The sequence below is a fragment of the Balaenoptera ricei genome, chromosome 1, assembly GCF_028023285.1.
Source record: "Balaenoptera ricei isolate mBalRic1 chromosome 1, mBalRic1.hap2, whole genome shotgun sequence".
NCBI lineage: Eukaryota > Metazoa > Chordata > Mammalia > Artiodactyla > Balaenopteridae > Balaenoptera > Balaenoptera ricei.
This window is the reverse complement of record NC_082639.1, coordinates 33410404-33431427: the sequence shown is the minus strand read 5'-3', so window position 1 is coordinate 33431427 and position 21024 is coordinate 33410404. Positions and strand designations below refer to the sequence as shown.

The window sequence follows — 21024 nt, the reverse complement described above, 5'->3', positions numbered from 1 at the left end:
AATGTCAGGATGAGGTGCCCTTTACGAAGGCTTTCATAGCCATTCTCTTTTGCTGTTCACAAACCCCTTGGGAGAAAGGGGCCTCCCATGTTATAGGTTAGGAGACTGAGGTTCTGAGGGAAGCACCTTGTCTGCTGAGTGGCTGAGTCAAATTCTAACCCAGATTCTGTGCTCCACGCCCGTGGTCTCACTACTATACAACCCCAGCTTCCTTGGAATGTTTCCATAAAACAAGGCAAATAGGAAAGGAGGGGAGGAAACATAGGAGCAGATCCTTTGCAGACAGGCCTTTAGCCAGGCATCCAGAAGCATTTCTGAGGTGTCCTGCTGGCTAAGAGGGTCAGCTTCTAAAGTGCCCTCCTCTAAGCAAATGTATCTCTTCTTCAGCACCCCTATTCCCTGCTCTAGCATCTTGTGTTAGGGCGACTCTTCCCAGAATAGCTTTCTTTTTTTTTTAAGGTTCTCCTTGTCAGAAAAAGCCTAAGACATCCAAACCAGAAGAAAACTCAGAGACCATCTAGTCTAAAAGTCTCTGAGGAGATCCATGTCCAGAGAGTGGCACTGGGCTTGACTAAGGCCACCTAGTGAGAGCCAGAGCCATGACTGGTACACAGGCATCCAGTGACCCAGCCCAGGGCTCTCTGCTTTGCTGCCTCTTACTCCACCCAAACAGATTCCTGGGAGCCAGTGCCCTGGCAGTCCTTTCAGGCTAGTCCCTGCTGTAACTCTGGTTTTACTGTTTTCCAGGTGAGACCTTTGCCCTGGGAAATAGTCTGGCCCGGTCCTTGGAGCCACACTCAGACTCAATGGACTCCACCTTGAATCCCACCAACCTTGTCAGCACCTCCCAAAATCTTCGAAACCCTGGGTACCGGCCTTTGCTTCCATCCTGTGGCCTCCCACTGAGCACTGCCTCGGCTGTGCGCAGATTCTGCTCCAGGGGTAAGCTTTTTGGAGTTCTGGCTCTCCTGCCCTCTCTCATTCTTTCCTTCTTTCCTCCCTGAACCCTGGGAGGCCAGAAAGGACTTAACTCTGTTGCCTGCTGCCTGGAGGTTGGACTGGGGTCTGGGCTACCATTGTGCCTGACTAGGCACCTGGGGAGCAATTGAAGCTCTGGGATTAGCTTGAGAATAACGGAAACTAAGAGCCAGCGACCTAGAGCCAAAGGGACAGGGAAGGAGTCCTTCATTCATTCATGAGCCATTTATTTGAACACCGTCTGTGTTTGTCATGGGGACGCAAAAATCAATCACTTCTTGTCCTTAAGGAGCTCAAAGTCTTGTGGGAGAGACAAACACTGAAATAGATAACTGGAAAACAACATCTTGAGTGTGGTTAAAGAGATACACTTTGAGTTGCATGAAAACTGCACAAAGGAACACCTAACCCAAGCTTGGTATCCAAGGGAAGCTTCCTTGAGAAAGTGTCTGACATTTTAAACGTTGACTATATTAATGTATTAGGATTGGTAGGGGAGGGAGAGCTTTCCAGGGAAGAGAGTACAGTATGGACAAGAGCAAAGGGGTAAGAACTAACACAGATTGTACCAGGAACTACATGCAGTTTGGTATTGCTGAAAAACAAAATGTAATTCTGGGACTTCAAAGGGAAAAGCCTGGAAGCATCAGGGGTTGTATCACAGAGGACCTTAAATGCCACGTTAAAGAGTTTGGAGTTGATCTTATAGGTAATGCGAAGCTCTGGAGACTTTTACTTAGAGGCAAGACCTAAGCAGGTTTGTGTTTCCAATAGGTCATTGACTACTGTGTTGTGGATGGAGCTGAGGCAGGACAAGAGTAGAGAGACCACTTAGGAGGTTACTTAGGTTTCTGGCCAGACCAGAAATGATAAAGGCCTAGATTAGGGCAGTGGTAGAAGGTTTGTAGAAGAGAGAATAGATTTGAAAACTCTCCATGAGGTAAATTGAGTCAGATTCAAGGGTTGTGAGGAAGGAGTGGGAATGTCTCCCAGGTTTCTAGAGGGGGTGACTGGATAGATGGTGGTGCCATTCACTGAGAGAGGGAACCAACCATAGAAGAGAAAGAAGGGGAGGGAGCCCGTGGGTCATCTAGGTGATACCCAGCAGGCAGTGGCTGTGCAGGTCTGATCCTCAGGGAAGAGGACTGAGCTGAAATTAAATATTTGGGAGTCATCAGCAAATAGATGGAAGTTGAAGCTGTAGGGTGAATGACACCCAACTCCCAGGAGTATGTCTAGAATGAAAAGAACAGTTGACCAAAGAAGGAGTTCTGGGGACCAACAAAGTTCAGGAGGAGGGAACAGGAAGAGGATCCCACCAAGGGGACAAAGGAGTAGTCAAATGTGAGGAAAAACAGAAGAATTTGATACTGTGGTGGCCAGGAGTACAGAGAGTGTTTTAAGATGAGTACAACCCAAAAGGGTTCAGTAAAATAGGACTGAGAAATATCTACTGGATATGGTGATTAGTGAGTAATTGGTGAACTTAGTAAGAGCAGCTTCAGTGGTGCTGGAGGGTGGTGAGGGCAGATTGCAGTGGATGGGGATATCAAGGAGGGTTTGATGAGAAAAAAGGAGGTGACCTTCAAAAGAAGGTCTTCTAGAGTGGGTGCACGCTGGGCATGTTTATCAGAAGACAACTTGAGCCTTCCAAGAAGAAGAAATTAAGAATATAGGAAAGAGGAGAAAGTAAGGCCTTGGGGGTGGTAGAAAGGATTAGGGATCAGTCTTAAGACAGAAGGAGGCACACCTTGCTCCCTGAGACTGGAGGGAAAATTGACTCTGGCCATGAGGGAATGGAGAGAGGGCTGAGTAGGGAAGGGCTCCAGAGTGCCAGGAGATTGGACTAGCCATAAAGAAGACAGGAGGAAATAGGTCAAGGAGGAGGGGATGGTTTGCAGGAAACACGAAGGTCCAGCAATGCTTGGAGCTTGGAGGCTAGTTTGCCAGTTTACGAGAGCTATGGTTTTCTTGTGTGGTTCTTAGAAACCTAGATGTGGGGTGAAAAAAGACAGTTTGAGAGTTAAGTTTTTATGTTGAGCTTGCAGGGCAGGAGGGGGCGGGGAGCGGGGGAGCATGTACTCAGTGGAGCTGGAAGAAGAGCAGTTTAGATCATCAACACTGGATCTGGGCAGGGTGGGGAAGAAGCAAGGCTGAGAGAAGGCTGAAGGATGGGGAGACTATAAGTTTGATGTGCTAAAGATCTTTGTGACATAATGATTATGGGGACATAGGTCCCAAGAGAGTTGCAAAGGTGGGATGTTGGGGTCGGAGAGGGGGATGCTTAAAATTCCAAAGTGGATTTGTTCCAAGTGATGCAAGAACCAGACAGTAACCTTGGCAGTAAGCATTTGAAGTATAGTAGAGATGAAAGTCTCTGGAAGCAAGGCAGCAGTTGAATGGATTGCCTCTGAGGATTATGGCAGGAATTGGGGTGGAACAGAAGGTAGTGAGTTAAGTACCCAAAAGTCTTCATTTAACAAAGAGCAGAAACCCAGAGATCTACAGATGAAAGTGATCAGGAAGAGCAGATGGTCGGTACATGTTTTTGGCCTCTGAAGAACACAAGCTTCCATCAGAAGATGGTCTAAAAGCAGCAGTGGGGAGACAGGAGAATGCCATTTCCACACCCACTGTGGCCTCCCCCAGTCCAGGGATGGATGAGGTGTGAAAGAATAAGAAGACTCCAGTAGCCAGGGCTGCAGTGGCAGAGGGGGTTCTCAGGAAGGCTGAGACAGGGAGAGAAGCCTGGGATGCCCCGCCCCGACCCTAACCCCAGCAAGGCCCCAAATGGAGCAGCGTAAGGAGCTCTGAAGTAGAGGCAGAGCGGAGAGTTGGTGCCCTGCCTTGAGCCTTCAGTCACCTCGGCTCTCAGGTCTTCATGGTCCTCATACACAAAGTGGAGGTGATGATACTGACCTGCTCTTTTCACAGGCGTGTTAAATGGATCAGATGGAAGCAGGGATATGGGGTCATTTTGGAAACTAAATCATTCCCGAGGTATGAGGGGGTTATTATTAGTGTTCTCTTCCCCAAAGCCCTGTTTCTGTTAGGAGTGCTTCCTTTTTTTTTTAACTTTATTTTTTTTTTATTGAAGTACAGTTGATTTACAGTGTAGTGCCAATCTCTGCTGCACAGCAGAGTGACTCAGTTATACACATATAGGCATTCTTTTTTTTATAATCTTTCCCATTATGGTTTATCCCAGGATATTGAATAGAGTTCCCTGTGCTCTGCAGTAGGACCTTGTTGTTTATCCAACCCTACTGACATACATAATAGTTGGCATCTGCTAATCCCAAACTCCCAGTCCTTCCCTCCCCCGCCCCCTCCCCTTGGCAACCACAAGTGTGATCTCTATGTGTGTGAGTCTGTTTCTGTTTTGTAGACGGGCTCATCTGTGCCATATTTTAGATTCCACACATAAGTGACATCATACTGATAGGCTGCCTCACTTGGCACTGGCCTCAGATGCCACTGTTGTCTCCCACTCTTCCCTTGGGATACACTGGGAGTCTGTTGGCCAAGTCACAGTCTGAATCTCTTTTGACCCTGAAGATCCTCATAAAGCTATGAGAGAATTCTTTTTGGTTGGCCCTAGAATTGTTTCTCTCAAAGAATTTAGGTGACAGTCTATGCCCTCCCTTATTTCATTGATCCATATGGTCGGGCCTCAGTTTGTCAGTCTGGCCTCTTGTGGATGCGCCCCACCTTCCTTACTCATCCTCAGACTGAGACACTCTGCCTTGCGTGAAGAGTGACCACCAGCTGTGCCCATTGGGTGGAGAGAGAGAATCCTGGTATAGTCTGTCTGCAGGAACGGGCATAGGAAAAGACAGAGACAGGGCACTAACTTCTCTCCTTCCTAGCTGTGTGGTCCTGGGCAAGTCACTTCACTTCTCTGGGCCTCAGTTCCCTCATCTCTAAACTAAAGATGATGATACTTCCTTCAAAAGCTGTTTTAAGGGTCAAATGAACTGACACTGCTGGGAGTTCTGGGTATATCAGGCCACTCTCCGCCACATTCACCACCGCCACCTGGTGCATCCCAGTCGTCTCTTGCCTGGACTATTATAGTAGCCTCCTTTTCAACTGGTCTCCCTTGCTTCTGTCCTTGCCCCTCTAACGACTGTTATCAACGCAGACTCAGAGTATAAGTTGGTTCGTGTCACTCCTCTGCTCAAAACCAACCTTCAAAAAAGCCAGTGGTTTGTCAGTGGCTTACAAGGTCCTCTGTGATGTGCCCTGCCACTCGTCCCGCCCCACCACATACATACATACTCTCAGATGTTATTTCCTGCCATGTTCTCTTCATTCACTCTGCTCCAGCACACCGGCCTCCATGCTGACCCTTAAACATGCCAGTCTTCTGCTCAAGGTCTCTGCTCAAATGTCATCTCAGAGATGCTCTCCTGACCACTGTATAAATTAGCAACTTCCTGCCTCCTGCCCTCATGGAGTGTATGTTCTAATGGAGTAGGCTAGCAGACAAACATGTAAATATATAATAGTATTATATGTGAGTATATATGTGTATATATTTATAATATCATTATATAAGTATGTGTATAATTGTGTGTGTGTGTGTGTGTGTGTGTGTGTGTGTGTGTGATTCCTAGCTCCCCTGGGTAGAGGAATTAGCTAAGATGGTCCAAGAAGCTAAGATGGACATATTCACGTGTAGTATCTGCTCCCTGCTCTCCATCATCTGTGCAGTTGGTTTCTGTCTCAGCATCGCAGTGGACTTTTTTTAGGGCAGGGAGAAGTGGCTGGCTCACACAGCCCTCTCCAGCTCCCTGTCTACCACCCCTCTAAAAAGCCTTTGGAATTTCCATGGCGCTAATCACCCTGCTTGCTCCAGCACACTTCTCTCCGGTCTGGTCAGTGCCCAGCTACAAGCTTGAGAGGTAGTATGTTCCAATCTCTTCCCCAGGGAGCAGCAGAAGGGGTGCCAAGCCAAGTGTGCTTCGACTTTTAGACCTGGGACCCGGAATGAAGGAATATGAGAGAAGATCTTTAGCCTTTGCAAGACATAGTTGAAGAGTAGGGCCTTTCTACTTTCACTGGTGTTTCACCTCTGACAGTTAGCTGTTGACTGGGCATCTCCTGGGTGGTGAGGATACCGACACGAGCAAGGCAAGGTCCCTGCCTCAAGACAGACCTAGCCTGGCGGGGAGACAGAAAAATATACATGGAACTATTACATAGGATCGTTCATTCACTTAGCAAACGTGTCTGAACATCTGCTGTGGCAGAGCAGGCGCTCTTTTCTGTGCTGTGAAAGGAAAACGCCCTCCTCCTGCCTGTCTGCCCACGTTCAGTACTCTGTTCAGCACTGCTTCACTTCCCCTGCCGACGTTTGGGTCTCCACACACCAAGCAATTCTGCAATGCCAGCTGGGCCTCCTGCAGTTTAACTCAGTTCTGACACTAGCTCCCTGGAGGAAGCGTCAGACCCCACAGGATAAGGGCTCAGTCCCACAAGACTGACCCCCCCCACACACACATACTTCAGCTGCCAGTTCAAAGTCCACATTGTTACCTGTGCTTCTGACTGACTGGCTCTAAATTAGAGGTTCCTGTGATCCCTTCCATGGGTTTGATTAACCTGCATCTCACAGAGCTCAGGAAAACTGTTCACTTGCTAGATTACCAGTTTTTTATTAAAAGGATGCAATTCAGGAACAGCCCAATGGAAGAGATGTGTAGGGGAAGGTATGGGGGAAGGGGTATGGAGCTCCTGTGCCCTTCCTGGGTACACTGCTTTCCCAGTACCTCCACACGTTCACCAGCCCAGAAGCTCTCTGAAGCCCTGTCCTTTGGGCTTTTATGGAGACTTCATTATATAGGCAAGGTTGCTTATGTCATTGGCTGTTGGTGATTGAACTCAATCTCTAGCCCCTCTCCCTTCCCCAGAGATTGGGGGGTGGGGCTGAAACTTCCCACCCTCTAGTCACCTGGTTGGTCCCTCTGGCAACCGGCCCCCATCCTTAGGGGCTTTCCAAAAGTCACCTCATTAACATACCCAGGTGTGGCTAAAAGGGACTTGCTATGATTAGCAAAAGACACCTTTATTTCTCAGACCACTTAGGAAATTCCTAGAGTTTTAGGAGTTCTGTGTCAGAAAAGGGGATGAAGACAAATACATATGTTTCTTCTTATTAATCACAGTATCACAAGGACATAGCAGGGACTAGGAGAAGACAGATAAACATAAATGCATGAAATTACTGTAGGTTGTGATATGTGCTGGGGGTGGAGGGAACTAGAGTAACTGGATTGAGAGTGATTATGTGGGGAGTGAGTACTTTTATTAGGATATCAGGGAAGGCCTCTCAGAGGAATCAATATTTGAGATGAAACCCAAATGTTGAGAAGGAATCAGGTGTGCAAAGATGTGGGGAAAAGACAATTTTAGACAGAGGAAATTGTGTGTCTGGGTCAAAGAATAAAAGCATGGCTTATTCAGGAGGCAGAAAGAAAGCCAGAGTGTCTGGAGCTTGGTGAGTAAAGGATGGGGGGAAGGGAGAGAGGAGATAGAAAGGGCCAGATGATGGGATACCTTCTAGACCATGGTAAGGGGTTCGACTTTATTTCAGGTACGCATTTCGAGGCCATTGCATTTATTGACATGATCCGATTACTTTTTAAAGCTTGTTTTGACTGCTTTATGGAGAAAAGGTTATTAGAGTGATGTGATGGGGGAAAGTGTGTAGAGATTGAGCTGTAACCAAGAGATCCATGAAATGCTTTGTGAGACCAATTATTTCAGGATTAGACCGGAAAAGTTTCATAAAGGAGCTGATCCTTGAAGCCGACCCTTGCTTAGCTAAGTCGGAGTTTGCCAGAAAAAAAAGGAGAAATTGAAGGGAGAGAAGGGGGCACATTCCAGGCAGAGGGGATGAAGCATGCCAGAGATCTGTGCAGGTGATGATCATACAGAGAGCTCAGATCCCACAGGGGAAATGGGAGGGGCTGTTTTTGAGTCAAGATTGAGATAAAAGCTCTAAGCAGACCATTAAATTAACATTGAGATTCCTGGCAGCCAAGGCAAAACTGTTCTGCCTCCAAGTGTTTGGCCGACTTTGCTACAGCCTTGGAAGAGGCACTGGGTATAACTATCCATCACTTTTTTTCCCTTCCTGGGCCCCAAGGACTTGGCTATAATCTTACCCAGCTCCCGAGGTCTCTCTAGAAATGGTCCCCAGAGCCAAAGCAAAAGCAGCCTCACCTACCAGCTCCTCCACCCCCCAATCTAGGTAATCCCCTTACTTCATTGCTACCCCTGATTCAGGTCCAGGCTGGATCACAACCTCAGTTTAAAATTCCTTCTAACCATTTCCAGAATCAGACCTACCCTTAAGATTTGAGTGAAGAGGGTCTCAGGCCTTTGGTCCCTTTGTTGAAAACCCTTCCCTCCCTCGGTTGCCTCTGGTTCCTCTGCTCTGGCACTGCTGAGCCTCAGTGGTCACACAGGGCCATTGGGACAGGCCAAGGAGAGTGCTGGGGAGTGACAGACCAGTCCCGGCCCGTTATGCAGGTGTCCTCCTGTCCTGCAGGGTCGGACCGCCGGGATGCCTCTCGACAGAGTGGCCGGGACCCCTCCTCGTGGACAGTCGAGGACGTGATGCAGTTTGTCCGGGAAGCTGATCCTCAGCTTGGACCCCATGCTGACCTCTTTCGCAAACACGTAGGTGCCACTGCCTGACCTCTCCTCTGTCCACCGGGAGTCTTGCTTCTGCAACTTATAGACTCTTAAAGGGGCACGAGCTATATACTTGTTCTAGGTCCCTTGAAACTGAGCACAGGTGACACCATACAAACTTAGAGACAGAATCTTGGGTCCCAAACAGCCCTCACTGGGCACTGAATTCAGCTCACTCCTTTAGTGTAGGATCTGATTCAGCCACACTCCTACTGGGTCCCAGGGACAGGACTCTCCTAGGAGCAGTTGCTCTCCTAGCTACCTGCTGTGGCCTAAGGCCGAGTTAAAGAGTCTCTTGCCAAGTGGCCCCCAACTCTCCTACCTCATCAGAACCCCATCCTCCACTTTCTCCGCTCTGAGCCTCCCCCATCTCTTCAAGTGGCCATTTGGCCCTGTGGCCAGGGACTGCTGCTGACCCCCCTGCAGTGACCGTACTCCTCATCTGGGGCTCAAACCCACTTCCCTGTAGCCCCTACCGCTTGGTGCTGTTCTGTGCTTGGGGCACTCATAACAGCTCTGCTACCTCTCACTGGTCACTTACTCCTTCATGCCAGTGGGTTTGGAGGGTGCTCTTAGATCAGGCCTGAAGGTCTCACAGCTGCTCAGCAAGTGCCTGCTTTGTGCCTGGCTCACACGGAGGGGTCCCTGCTGCTCAGGAAGGAAGGTGACTCACCGGATAGCCCTTGAGGGTCAATACAAAAATAGTCCGTGATGAGTGACAAGTACACTGACCGGGGAGGCCGCCTGGGAGGAGACAGAATTGAGCTGACCTCAGAGGTTTGGGAGACGGGGAGACTGCCTCTCGGGCAGCAGAGAAAGGAGATTCCTATAAACGTGTGTGAAGAGCTTAACCCGGGGGGTCAGTAGTAGATGCTGGGGAGAACAGGTAGGCTGTAGCATCGCAGCAGGTTCACTGCCACGTGGCTGGCATCTCCCTGGGTGGCCTTTAATCAGAACCTGGGGTGGTCAGACCACCCAGGCCTCTGATGGCGCCTCCCTCCATCCCCCCAGGAGATCGATGGCAAGGCCCTGCTTCTGCTGCGCAGTGACATGATGATGAAGTACATGGGTCTGAAGCTGGGGCCTGCACTCAAGCTCTCCTACCACATTGACCGGCTGAAGCAGGGCAAGTTCTGAACAGGGAGACGCAGCCTAGACAACCGAGGGATCGAGCAGAGGGGCCATTCTTCTCCCAGGAAGGAGGGCCGTCGGCCCCTTCCCAGGCACCTCAGTGGGGTCCGAGGCTGCCTCAGGACTCCAGGAGGCTGTGTGGAGCTGCCAGCACTGCCCCTCCTGCCATGGTATGTCCTTCCATGAAGGGCCGAGGCGGGCATGGGGCCCCGGGTTGGCGCTGCTCTTCCCCTCAGCCCTGCCTCGGCTCTGAGGTCTCCTGTATTTATTGCTCAGGCCTGGCCGGCCTCTCCCCAGGAGCTTAGACTGAACGCCTTCCAAGTGATGGAGGAAGGGGCTGACCCCTGAGGCCTCGGAAGACGGGGCCCTGAAGTGACACTCGTGCCCGGTCCCCTCACCACCCGCTGGGCCTGGTGTGGCTCCCCATTGCCCCACGGCTCCTGCCTTCTTCTCACGAGATCCGCGGACTCCAAACTCATGGTGCAGACCTCTACCTTTTTTAAGAAAAGATCTTTTCTTATTGTTAATTTATTGTTTCTGGCACTTGGGCAAGCCCTCCAGTTCATACCCCTCTCGCTCCAGACACTGGGTTTCAGGAGGAGGGAGACTGCCCTGCCCCGGCCCCAGACAGGCCCTCTCCAGAGCGGTGTGGCCCCTTTTCAGAGGACATTACCTAGGGTCCCTGTCCCCTTGCCTCTCTGCCTCCGCTGGGCCCTCTGCAGCCTCTGCCTCATCTGTGGGAATGGGAGTCCCTGCCCTGCACTGTCCCCACCGCAGCTCCTTGCCCTGGCCAGAATTTCTGCTGAAGAAGGTTGGGCCCAATGATTTTAAGCCAAGAAGGCCCTAAGATGGATGGGAGAAAGGGGTCTCTAGGCTGGAGTCTGGTTGTACCCACTCCACTGTCCACATGCTTCCTTTGTAAGCAAGTCAGCAGCACAGCTGCCCCCGCTGCCATCTGGACTTACTTATTTTATGTCAATTTGTTTATAAATAAAAAACAATATAGATGCCAGTGTCTTTGTAATCAGTCAACAGGTAATCAGTGTGCCTCCGAAGGGCAGGTCACTACCCTTGTCTTTGTCTTTGCTCCTCGTTTTTATCTATGAGGAAACTTGGACAAGATGCTCCCTGAGTTCTCGTGACTCCAGCAATCCCTAGAGAACAGGCTGTCTGCCACATGCCCACTGGGGCCCCAGCATGGCGTAGCCCCTGGGGAGATGGTGTGAGATCCGTTCTCTGCCCTCAAAGGGCTTTGTGCTCTGGTGCAGCCAGACAGCAGTGTGGAGGAACCAGCCACAGGAAGCCCGAGCAGGAAGGACAATATTAGGGTCAACAGCTCCAAGGAGCCTCAGGGGCAGGGGTGAGGAGAGACGCAGGCTAGCCCGGGCTAGCCTGCAGGGCACCTCTGGCGCCGTCCAGGGGCCGGTACTGCAGTCCAGGACCTCACTTCCCTGTTTATAAAGGGCCCCCGGAGGAGAAGGTGTGGGGCAGCAGCAGTGCAGTGTAACCTGATAATGACTAACACATCGCTGTGTGCCCCACCAGCTGCTCCATCTGAATTAGAACGATCTCATTTAATCTTCACAACAGACCCACTTTATAGATGAGGAAACTTAAGTTCTGATCGTATAGCCAGGAACTGCCAAAGTAGGCATTTAAAGCCCAGGAATCTGACTCCAAGGCCAGGGCCGAGGTTCCAGCCAGTGCAGCTATTTTTTGTGATGCTTTAGATGGGTCATTTCCCTCCTTTGGGCCCGTCTGGCTATGAGGGGGTTAGACGAGGAGACCTCTAAGGCTCCTACCAGCCCTCACCAGCGACTAGTCCCAACACGGTGTTTTCCACTTGGCCACAGTGAGGTTCTAATCATGGGCCCCGTGAAGCAGTCAGGGTCGGGGCTGCCGAACTAGAAGAAGCCCATTTTCCACAGACTCCTGGACCTGTGTCCCGTAGGCTGTGCTGTTCATTCAGGGTACTCCCAAAGAGGGCCTTATTGGACCCTGGCGACAAGCTTCTGGATGTGGAGGTAACACCAGCACATGCAGGCAGGCCAGATGTGCTGCCAGGCTGGGCTTGTGGAGCAAAACGGCTCCCACCCCCACTGTCCCTCGTCAGCAGGCACGTTCAGCTTTCCAGGGAACACTCGTTAAGGGCTTCTTGGTGCTAGGTTGTCTGTGTACGTTAGCTCGCTCAAACCTCGCTTACAGCTCTCAGAGGTAACCACCGTGTCCCCCCAGTTTAAAGATGAGGAAACTAAAGCTCAGAGAGGTGAAGTTCTAATACTTGCCCCAAACTCCATAGCTGATGAGGGGTGCGAGACAGCACACTGCCTGCCACACCCACCAGGCAGCCTTTGTCTTGGGTCCTGCTAACCGTGCAGACTCGACTCCCACAGGCTACACTGGGGGTGGCGCTCATGTTGCAGACAGACCGGACACCCTGCCAGCATAAAGCAGGCCTTTCCGGTGGAGCAGTCCTTGCAGAGCCCACAGTCACCCACGATCATTCTTTGTTGCCCAGGTGACAGCTCAGGTGCAAGGGGATAAGACATATTAGGGAGAAGTGGGGTTCACCTTGGCTTAGAAGCATCGTGCCCCAGGGCAGCCAGTAACTCCCTAGTGCCATAGGCACAGCTTCCAGGTCCCCGTCAGGGGCGTGCCTACTGGGTCCCTGCGCTCAGGAAGCCCTGCAGGAAGGGCTATTTACAGTCTATGCACAGCACTCCTAGACCAGGTGATTTACAATTAGGGGTCAGTTTTATCATAAGCACTGTTGCCTTGAAATGGTTGACATTCCATTTTTATCTGGTTTCCAAGGGAACAGAACTAGAAGGGTAACCAGATGTCAAATTCTGCAGAAGGGGAAAGGATTTGTTACCATTTCACTCATGCTGCCCTAACCTCTGGGGTCAGAATTGAACGTCATTTAAGAGGACAAAAACAAAAACAAAAACCCAAAACCTCGACTTTTGAAACTGTTTCACAAAGCCAAGCCTTCTAATAGTGACCTAGAGTCATGCAAAGAAGCTGAAATGGTGTCCGGCGGGTGAGACCACACCACTGACCCCGACAGGGCAGCCACCCATGAAGCGGGGAGGCGTGTGGGGAAGTGGGACTGGGGACAGAGGCCTCCGGCAGCAGCTTCCTGGGCCCACCCTCATCGCCACGACAAGGAGAGACTGACTCCGGTGCTCAGGAAGGAAAAACCCAGGCACTTCAGGAGAGAAGAGAAGAGCGCAGGCTCCGCTCAGGGCTGAATCCTTGGGGAACCTCTCTGCCCCGTCCCCACCTGCGGCCCCTCCCCACCTGCCAGCTGCGTGGCCCGTGGCCCTGGGCTCCGCTCTGTCTCTGTTGCCCAGGCTGTTAGTCCTGAGGGGAAGTGTCCACAGTACCCTCTTCGGCATCTTTGTGGAACAACCTGAGACCCTTCTCTGGGCTGTGGCACCGGCGGGCCAAGTGGACACAGTTTCTGCCCTCGTGCCCGATGCCACGACCCCTCCTCAGAAGAGCCACAGGTGACTTGCCCCTTGTCTTACAAATAAAGTTGAAAGCACGGGAAACCGTCTTGCCTAGGAGACTCCAGACACTCCCTCCTGCCCCTGTCGTCCCTCAGCTATTTTGCAGCCTCCTTACCTTAATGCCCCAAGTCACCCCATCCCATCAGGGAAGCTCCCCAGCTGGAAACCTCCAGGCCAAGCGTGAGAACTGTGTGTGCTTGTCCTCCAGCACCAAAGCCACCGAGGATGCTGCCAGGGGCCAGCGGCCAACAGGTCCCAGGGTACAGACACCAGGCCCGAGATATCTGTGGGCAGCTGGGCTGGTCCTGTCAAAGGATGGGCAGGAATCAACAGGCAGCCGCTGGTAGGCAAGGGGAGGAGTCAAGACTGAGGCTGGAGCGTCCCAGGGCCCGATGGCGAAGGCTGCGTCCACACCACTCTTCTCCTGAGTTCCAGAGTCTGTTCTCCTGACAGCCTGTCCTCTCCCACGTAACGGCTGAGCTCAGCCCTCGCCCCTGCCCCGTCCCCTGCCCCTCAGCTGGGGTCCCTGGGCGGTTCGCGCAGACACCCATGCTTGCTACGGTGTGGAGGATCGCAGCCACAGGCGCCACCAAGTGGACACTCTCCAGATAACGTGAGACGAGCCCTATCCACAGCCTCCCTCTGCCTCTCATCTTTGGGCCCACCTTACATTCTGTTTTTTTTTTTTCCTCATTCTTTTATTTTATATATTTTTTTACATCTTTATTGGAGTATAATTGCTTTACAATGGTGTGTTAGTTTCTGCTGTATAACAAAGTGAAACAGCTATACGTATACCTATATCCCCATATCTCCTCCCTCTTGCATCTCCCTCCCACCCTCCCTATCCCACCCCTCTAGGTGGTCACAAAGCACCGAGCTGATCTCTCTGTGCTGTGCAGCAGCTTCCCACCCACCTTTCGTTCTTAACTTTAAATTCAAGAGGTTTTCTTCCTCCAGTGCCAAGTAGGGGTCGTCAGTAAGGTCACAGACATCCAGGGAGAGGACTAAAAGGGGCTGCTGTTCCACAACGCTGAACTCGTGTCCGCCATCACCCAGCTGTTAGCCTGAGATGCTGTAAATAACCCAGTTTACACCGCGGTGCGTTTCAGTACGTAAAATATCATTTTGTAAATGCTTACGATGAAAGACAATTTTTAACCCCGCCAAAAAAGAAGTGGAACTGATGTTCAGCTCACGTAGGCTGTTAACAGAGCCCAGGGAAATATGTAATACAATCGTTTAAAGAGATTTCCAGTAAGAATGGGGAAAGATTTGGCACTCAAATCAGTTTGGGAAATTTCATGCCAAACAGCTGCCTGATAGCGAGGCCCCTAGAGAAGTACGTTATGTTCACGTGTTTGTTATGTTCTCTGGTACAACCACGTGTATGCTCATCTGTCAGGGCGCCTCTCCCGGCCAGCTGTCTGTCTCTGCATAACTCATCATGACTCGAGTTAACCGTCCAAAACAGCCACAGCCCCACTTGTCACTGTGAGAGCAGCTCGTGATGGCGGAGTCCAGAGAGGCCTGAAGAAGAGGGGGAAGCCTGGAGAGCTTAGAGCCGTTATTCCGTAACTCTCGGCTGTGGATGCAGAGGCGGGTCAGCCCTGGCTGCTGGGTCCCTCCCCAGAGCCTCACACTGCCACCACCTGGGGCCTCGGGCCTCCTCCTTTCCCCCACGCCACAGTCTCCTTTCTCAAGTTCCCCACCCAAGCTTCTGCCTCGGTCTCTCGGGGAAACAAATTCATCAGCATCTTCAGAACGGCTGCTCAGAGAAAGAGGCAGCCTTCTCTCCACGCTGTCAAAGCAGCTTCCCCGGTCTGCAGCATCCGCTTCCGGTCACACCCTCCGCCCCCTCACCCCATCGAGACTTCCAGAAGCAGTGTGGGAAAGTGCTACCTACACCTGCATCATGAAAAGCACTTTCAAAGCCCCCACCCACCCAAGAACAGATTTCTGCATTAACAAAGGCTGTGCATCACCCGAGTCCTGGTCCCCGGTCAAACAGCAGGTGACAACCCTGTCCTTCAAAAGAGATGGCAGGGCTTGACCTATTTCTCAGGGCTCTTCTGGACAGCAACCTCCATCTCTGGCAAAGAGAAGAGCCTGGTGTCAGGGGAGCTGTGGAACCAGCTGCGTTCTGATCCATTCTGGGAGCAGCTGGGCCCTGTCCATGCTCAGGGGAGCCTGGGATTGGTGACCGAGGTGGGAGGTGGGGACCTGTGTGGGCACGAGGGCCCGGAGAGACCTGACAGAGGGAGGAAGTATGTCTTCAGTCCCTGGATTCTAGGAGCTGCCCCGAAGAAGCCCCCCCACGAAGCTGCATGAGATACCCGTTTACACTGGGGTGGGGAGTCAGGGAGGACTTTTCCTGATTCACTTGCCAAGCCTAGAAGCATTGTTGACTCTCCTGAGATCACAGAGGTGGCTGCACAGGCCCCACCCCCTTCCTACAGCCCTGGTTCCCCCTCCCTGAGCCAAGCCCCCAAGCACCCTGGGGAGCTGCTGGGCAGGGGGCAGAGGTCTGTGGGAGCGGAGGGCTGGCACCTCCCACTCTCCCCCAGGAACCATCAGGACATGAGGGACACAGGCCTCCCTATTCCTCCTATTCCCGTTTGCCCTGAACGTCCCCACTCCAGCAGTGGTGGCGCCCAGGCCCTGATTGCCTCAAGGATCCGATCTGAAAAGATGCAGGCCAGCGGTACCTGCCACGCAGACCGGAGGCTGGGTATATGGGGGCGAGTGGAGGGGCTGGTGTGTGCACATGTGTGCTCAGCTCAGGAGTGAGGACCCCTGGCCTAGCGGGAGGTGGTGGGCGACATACACAAGGGCCCAGCTCTGACCCTCGATCCACCCCTCCTCACTTCTGCTCTCTGGACCCAAACCAGAGGATCTGGTCTAGATGAGCCTCCTCGAACTGTATGTATATATGCAAAGGCCATTGTTCTGGGGGGGGGGGGGGGGCCGTAGCTTTCATCAGTGTGCCCAAAGCAGAAGAACCTCGCTCTAAAACCCTCTGACCCAGCCTGACCCCTTCAGAAACTCTGCTGGGTTCACCCCGGCTTCAGAGCAGGCAAGGAGAAGCCCAGGGGGGCCGCAACCAGTCCTCAGAGCCCTGGGTTAAGGCTGCTTCTCCAAAGGCCCCTTGAAAAGGTTTCTCTGGTGCCTGGAGGCTGGGCAGGAAACCCTGAAGGCATCTAGGAGGCCCCAGCCTGTGGATTGGTGAGGGAAGACAGGCCCACTGGGGCCAATGAAAGGATGGAGGGTGGGGGTGTGCCTCAGAGACCTGAGTTCTGGTCCCCTCTGCCCCGCTTCGAGCACATGCCCTCAGTCTTCCCTCCTGTGGGATGGAGCGGCAGGCCCACATGCCCTGTTCTCTGGCTCAGCCCTGTCTGACTCTCCTCTCTCCTGTCCGAGGCTTTGGGCGGGTGGCAGCCCTTTCCTGCCGGCCCTCTGCCCACCCTCGCTCTCTGGCTCCACCCAGCCCCCGCCAATCTGTGAACCTCCCGGGAGCCTTGGCCCCCTCCGAGTCCCCTGGGAGGCCCTGGGCTGACCCGAGAGCCCAGGGCCCCGGGAGGAGTGACCAGCGGTGAGGAATCCCAGAAGCCGCTCCGAGGGAGACCCCTCCAGAGACCTCCAGGAAGAGATCACCGCGACACAGGTGCAGGAGCCTCTCATGGAGCCCCCAGGCAAGCGGCCCCTGCAGGAGCTCCCCACAGAAGAGTCCGTGTCTGAGGACTCAAGTACCGAGGCGGCTCCCAGCAGGCATGTTCTCTACGTGGGCCACCTGAACCCCCAGTTCTCAGTGCCCGTGCTCGCCTGCCTGCTGCGAGACGCCCTGGAGCGGCTGGAGCTGCCGGTGGCGCGGGAGCACATCCAGGTGGTAAGGCAGCCACGCAGGGCCTACGCGCTGGTGCAGGTGGCCGCCCACGAGGACACCCTGGCCTCCCTGCCCTGGCGCCTACACACGGCCTTGGAGGAGCACCAGATCATCAAGGAGCTGGTGGCCCCCGGGAAGGAGCTGGTGCTGGGTGAGGGCCGGGAGCCCTCAAACCGCAGAGAGGTAAGTGAGGCTTTCCCCGAGCCGGGAGGCCCTCCAGCCGCCGAGCCTCACTCGCGGGAGGCCTGGGTGCGGATGGCCTGTGCTGCATGGGGGTGAGGGGTGTCTTTGCGAAACTGGCGACAAATCTGCAAACTTGGGGGCTGCTACTCAAATGACTATGGTCCCAGAGGGACACTGGAGGGACACTGACCCTTAGAGTTTGCCTCCAGCCTGGAAGCACATGAAGGAAGACCCGAGTATCGGACCCTCCCCGGGCCCATCTGCATCCGGCCTCTGGGCCGGGTCAGCCCAGGCACGAGGATACGCAAGGGTCCTGGCTTTCTCCTTGGCCGACCTCATCCGTCCAGTTGCAAAAACCAACACTGGCTCTGTCGGGCAGTACAGCAGAGAGTAGAGGCTCCACCCTGCCCTCAGGGAGCCCTGCATCGATGAGCCTTCGGGATGAAGACTCCATGCCATTTAAACTGTTGCACAGCTAAACAGCTCAACGGGCTTACATTTCAAGACCTGTGGCCTGATGGCATGTTTGTATGATAGTTGGTGGTTTTCTCAAGTCTCCGCTAAGCCTGTCTCCGCTGGAGGCTGCAGGGCTGGTAGGGTTGTGCCTCTCATCGCTACACCCCAGCCCACACTGAGCTCCCAGCCCTGGAAGCCACCTCTGGAGGCTGGAGGGCAGCAGGGAGCTAGGGAAGGGTTTTAAGGGAGGAATGACAGTGTGACTTGCACCTGGGGTCAGCAAAGAGGATGGATAGGACGGGGAGAGCCTGGAGGCCGGGGGTCCGATGGTGAGGCCCAGAGCAGGGAAGCGGCCCTGAGCAGGCTGCTCCCAGAGCCCTTGAACGGAGCAGAAACCGTGAAAGGGACTCAGGAAGGCCGGAGGAAAGTAGAAATTCAGGAGGACTGGTTCAGCAAGGCTTTCAGGGAGATCAGGAAGAGGGTGGCATCTCTGGGAGCCCCTCTCAATTCAGAGACATGCAGCTCTGTCACAGGGGACCTCAGGGTGCCGAGGTGTCTCCTGGGATGATCCAACTCTGCGCCTCACAGGTTGACCCGCAACCCAGGTGGGAAGAGAATGGCTGCAGGTGTCCCAGGTCCCACCCGGGAAGGAGAGCTCCTCCTACCCATGTGCATCCCACAGGTCACCTGGGAAGAGGGCAGCCTCAGGGGAGGAGCACTGGCTGGTTCCAGCCCTTGACCCAGCAGGGTTTCCCGCACTGGCCTTGGGATGGTGGGCAGAATTAGCCCCCTCTGCCTGGGGGGAACATCAGGATGCCCGTGTGGGCTGGGCCCTGGGTGGATGGGGTGGGTGGAGGGGGGGATTCTGGCCGCCTGTCCCTCCTTTGGCCGCCAAGGTCAGGGCTCCTGGCTCTTGCCTGGGCCCATACGCCCCGCTCTTATCCCCCAACCCAGCAGGAGGAGGACAGCGGCCCGAGCCCCAGCCCCAGCCCTGGCCCCATCCTGGGCTCCAGCCCCCCGCCGGCCTGGCTCGCCGGACCCCTTCCTACCCAGGCCCCCACCCCACGGCGGGACTCCCCGGGCCGGCCCAGTGGCACGCGCTCAGACAGCGCCATCGTGCACCAGGAGATCCTGGGCCAGGAGCGCCTCTTCCAGGGCGCCTTCCTGGGCAGCGAGACACGCAACGTGGAGTTCAAGAGGGGCGGCGGCGAGTACCTGAGCCAGGCCTTCAAGCACCACCTGCGTCGCTACGTGTGCGCCTTCCTCAACAGCGAGGGCGGCAGCCTGCTGGTGGGCGTGGAGGACAGTGGCCTGGTGCAGGGCATCTGCTGCAGCCACCGCGACGAGGACCGCGTGCGCCTGCTGGTGGACTCTATCCTGCAGGGCTTCAAGCCCCAGGTCTTCCCCGACGCCTACAAGCTCACCTTCATCCCCGTGGTCAGCACCTCTGCCACCGGCACCCCCCTCAAGGTGAGCCCTGCCCCCAGCGCCCCCAGGCTGCCCCGGAGCCAGCGAGGCGGGATTGGGGCTGCACACCGGCCGGAGCAGCGCCCACAGAGCTGCCGCTGCCCTTCCCCAGGTGATCCGCCTGAGCGTGCACGCCCCCAAGGCCCAGGGCCAGCCGCAGCTCTACGAGACGGACCAGGGGGAGGTGTTCCTGCGGCGGGACGGGAGCATCCAGGGCCCCCTGTCCGTACGCGCCATCCAGGAGTGGAGCAGGCAGGTACGTGGCCCAGGCCGGGCAGGCAGGGTCGGGGCCACGCTGGCCCTGGGCGCCCCGGCCACCCACTGGGTAGGCTCGCGGCCGTCGGGTTTCCTCTGGTGCTCCCCAGGGGCTGGACTGCAACAACCCCGTTACCGCCGGTATCCCTCTGCGGTGTAGCTGGGGCCGCCGGGAGAGTGGAATGTTGAAGTTCTAAGACAAACCAGAGGGCTGCGTTTGGGCGGAGGCCCTTAAGATGGGGAGGCAGTGAGTGCTGGACACAGCACTTGGACACAGTCCCAAGGAAAAGCCTTTTCACGAGAGAAACATAGGTGACAGAAAAACAGAAGAGGGCAAGGGGCTGACAGAGAGGGAGAAGGACACGGCGGGGGGCTGCCAGCCTGAGCCTGTCCCGGTACTTGTGCAGGCTGCGGAGGACGGGTTACCCCAGGGTCTGGGATGCTGGCAGGACTCTCCCCGAGACCCCAGGGCTGACTTGGTCAGGGGACCTGGCTCCTCCACCTGCCAGGGCCAGTACGGTGCCCAGAGACCTTGAGCAGGCCCCCCAGGCTCTCTGGGCCTTCCCCTCCTCCATCACTTCAGCCCCGGTTCTGAGATGATGTCAGCTTAGGCACGCTTCTCCGATGTCCCTTCAGAAGTGGACGGCCGAGCTGAGCAAGCTGGAGGAGAGGCTGCGGGTGCTGACGGCCGAGAAGGAGCAGCTCCAGCAGCAGCTGCGGCGGTACAAGCCCACCTCCTGCACCTGCTGCGTCCTGTGAGGGCCCCAGCGCTCTACCTGGAACACGCAGGGCTATCCTACTGACCCTACGTCCCCCCAGTAAGGCCAGTCTGGGCTGCTCAGAGGAGGATGGGAGCGCTGCACTTGCTGGCTCCCTCTACAACAGTGTGCTCCCAGGGGCTGGTCCCCACGGGGTGCTAGTCCTGAGCAGACCCCGATCTGTGTAGCTGAGAAATTGCGCTTAGCACGATCCCCAAGGGAACTTACTTTCAGAAAGAACGTGTAAAAACTTGGCCAGAGCTCTCCTTGGGCTGAGCTGTAAGGGACCGTCCCTCTGGGTCTCTGACTCCCGTTAGCTAGGCAGGGCCAGAAAGGGACTTGTCATCTTGGGAAAGCCCCTCTGCAGATGGCAAAGTACATTGGTAACTGCGGTTACAGGGTGGACAGGCCACCACCCTGCACACCCACCCCTGGCTTGCTGAGATTTGGGACTGTCAAAGCTCTGTAATAAATTACATGCCCCCGGGCAAGGATGGTTCTTTCTAGAACACTTGGCTGGTTGGATGCAGCTGGGTAGAGTCCCATGCTCAGCCCACTTCTGTCCAGGGGGCCCAGAGTTCCTCCCCCGCCACAAAGCTGTGGGGTAAGGAGCCTGGATGGTTGGGTTCCTGAAGACGGGTACCTTAGGGCAAATCATAATACCTCTGCTTCAGTTTCTTCAGCTACAGGACAA

General features: G+C 54.5%; 2 protein-coding genes across 15 annotated transcripts in view; both read left to right on the top strand.

Annotated features, from left to right (window-relative positions):
• The window catches only part of SCMH1 (Scm polycomb group protein homolog 1), a 198052-nt gene extending 187227 nt beyond the window's left edge, over positions 1-10825 (top strand). For 12 of the 14 annotated variants that reach the window (XM_059919957.1, XM_059919938.1, XM_059919935.1 and 9 more), the window contains 3 exons: positions 748-942; positions 8537-8667; positions 9694-10825. In XM_059919957.1, coding sequence (XP_059775940.1) covers positions 748-942; positions 8537-8667; positions 9694-9819 — 452 coding nt within the window. In that variant the 3' untranslated portion in view covers positions 9820-10825. The remainder of the gene's footprint in view (positions 1-747; positions 943-8536; positions 8668-9693) is intronic. The other 2 variants (XM_059919943.1, XM_059919963.1) reach the window with 2 other exon arrangements.
• A 6182-nt stretch (positions 10826-17007) lies between these two features.
• Positions 17008-20331, top strand: SLFNL1 (schlafen like 1). Its single transcript, XM_059897604.1, has 4 exons — positions 17008-17394; positions 18805-19320; positions 19430-19573; positions 20209-20331. Exons 1-4 carry the CDS (start codon positions 17008-17010, stop codon positions 20329-20331), a joined length of 1170 nt encoding a protein of 389 aa, XP_059753587.1.
• Positions 20332-21024: the final 693 nt, after the last annotated feature.

Bases quoted from the DNA above. Each gene is read 5' to 3' on its own strand.
- SLFNL1 (XM_059897604.1), top strand. From the start codon at position 17,008: ATGGAGCCCCCAGGCAAGCGGCCCCTGCAGGAGCTCCCCACAGAAGAG. The intron at 19,321-19,429 runs GTGAGCCCTGCC...GCCCTTCCCCAG, and splicing joins CCACCGGCACCCCCCTCAAG to GTGATCCGCCTGAGCGTGCA. The intron at 19,574-20,208 runs GTACGTGGCCCA...ATGTCCCTTCAG, and splicing joins TCCAGGAGTGGAGCAGGCAG to AAGTGGACGGCCGAGCTGAG.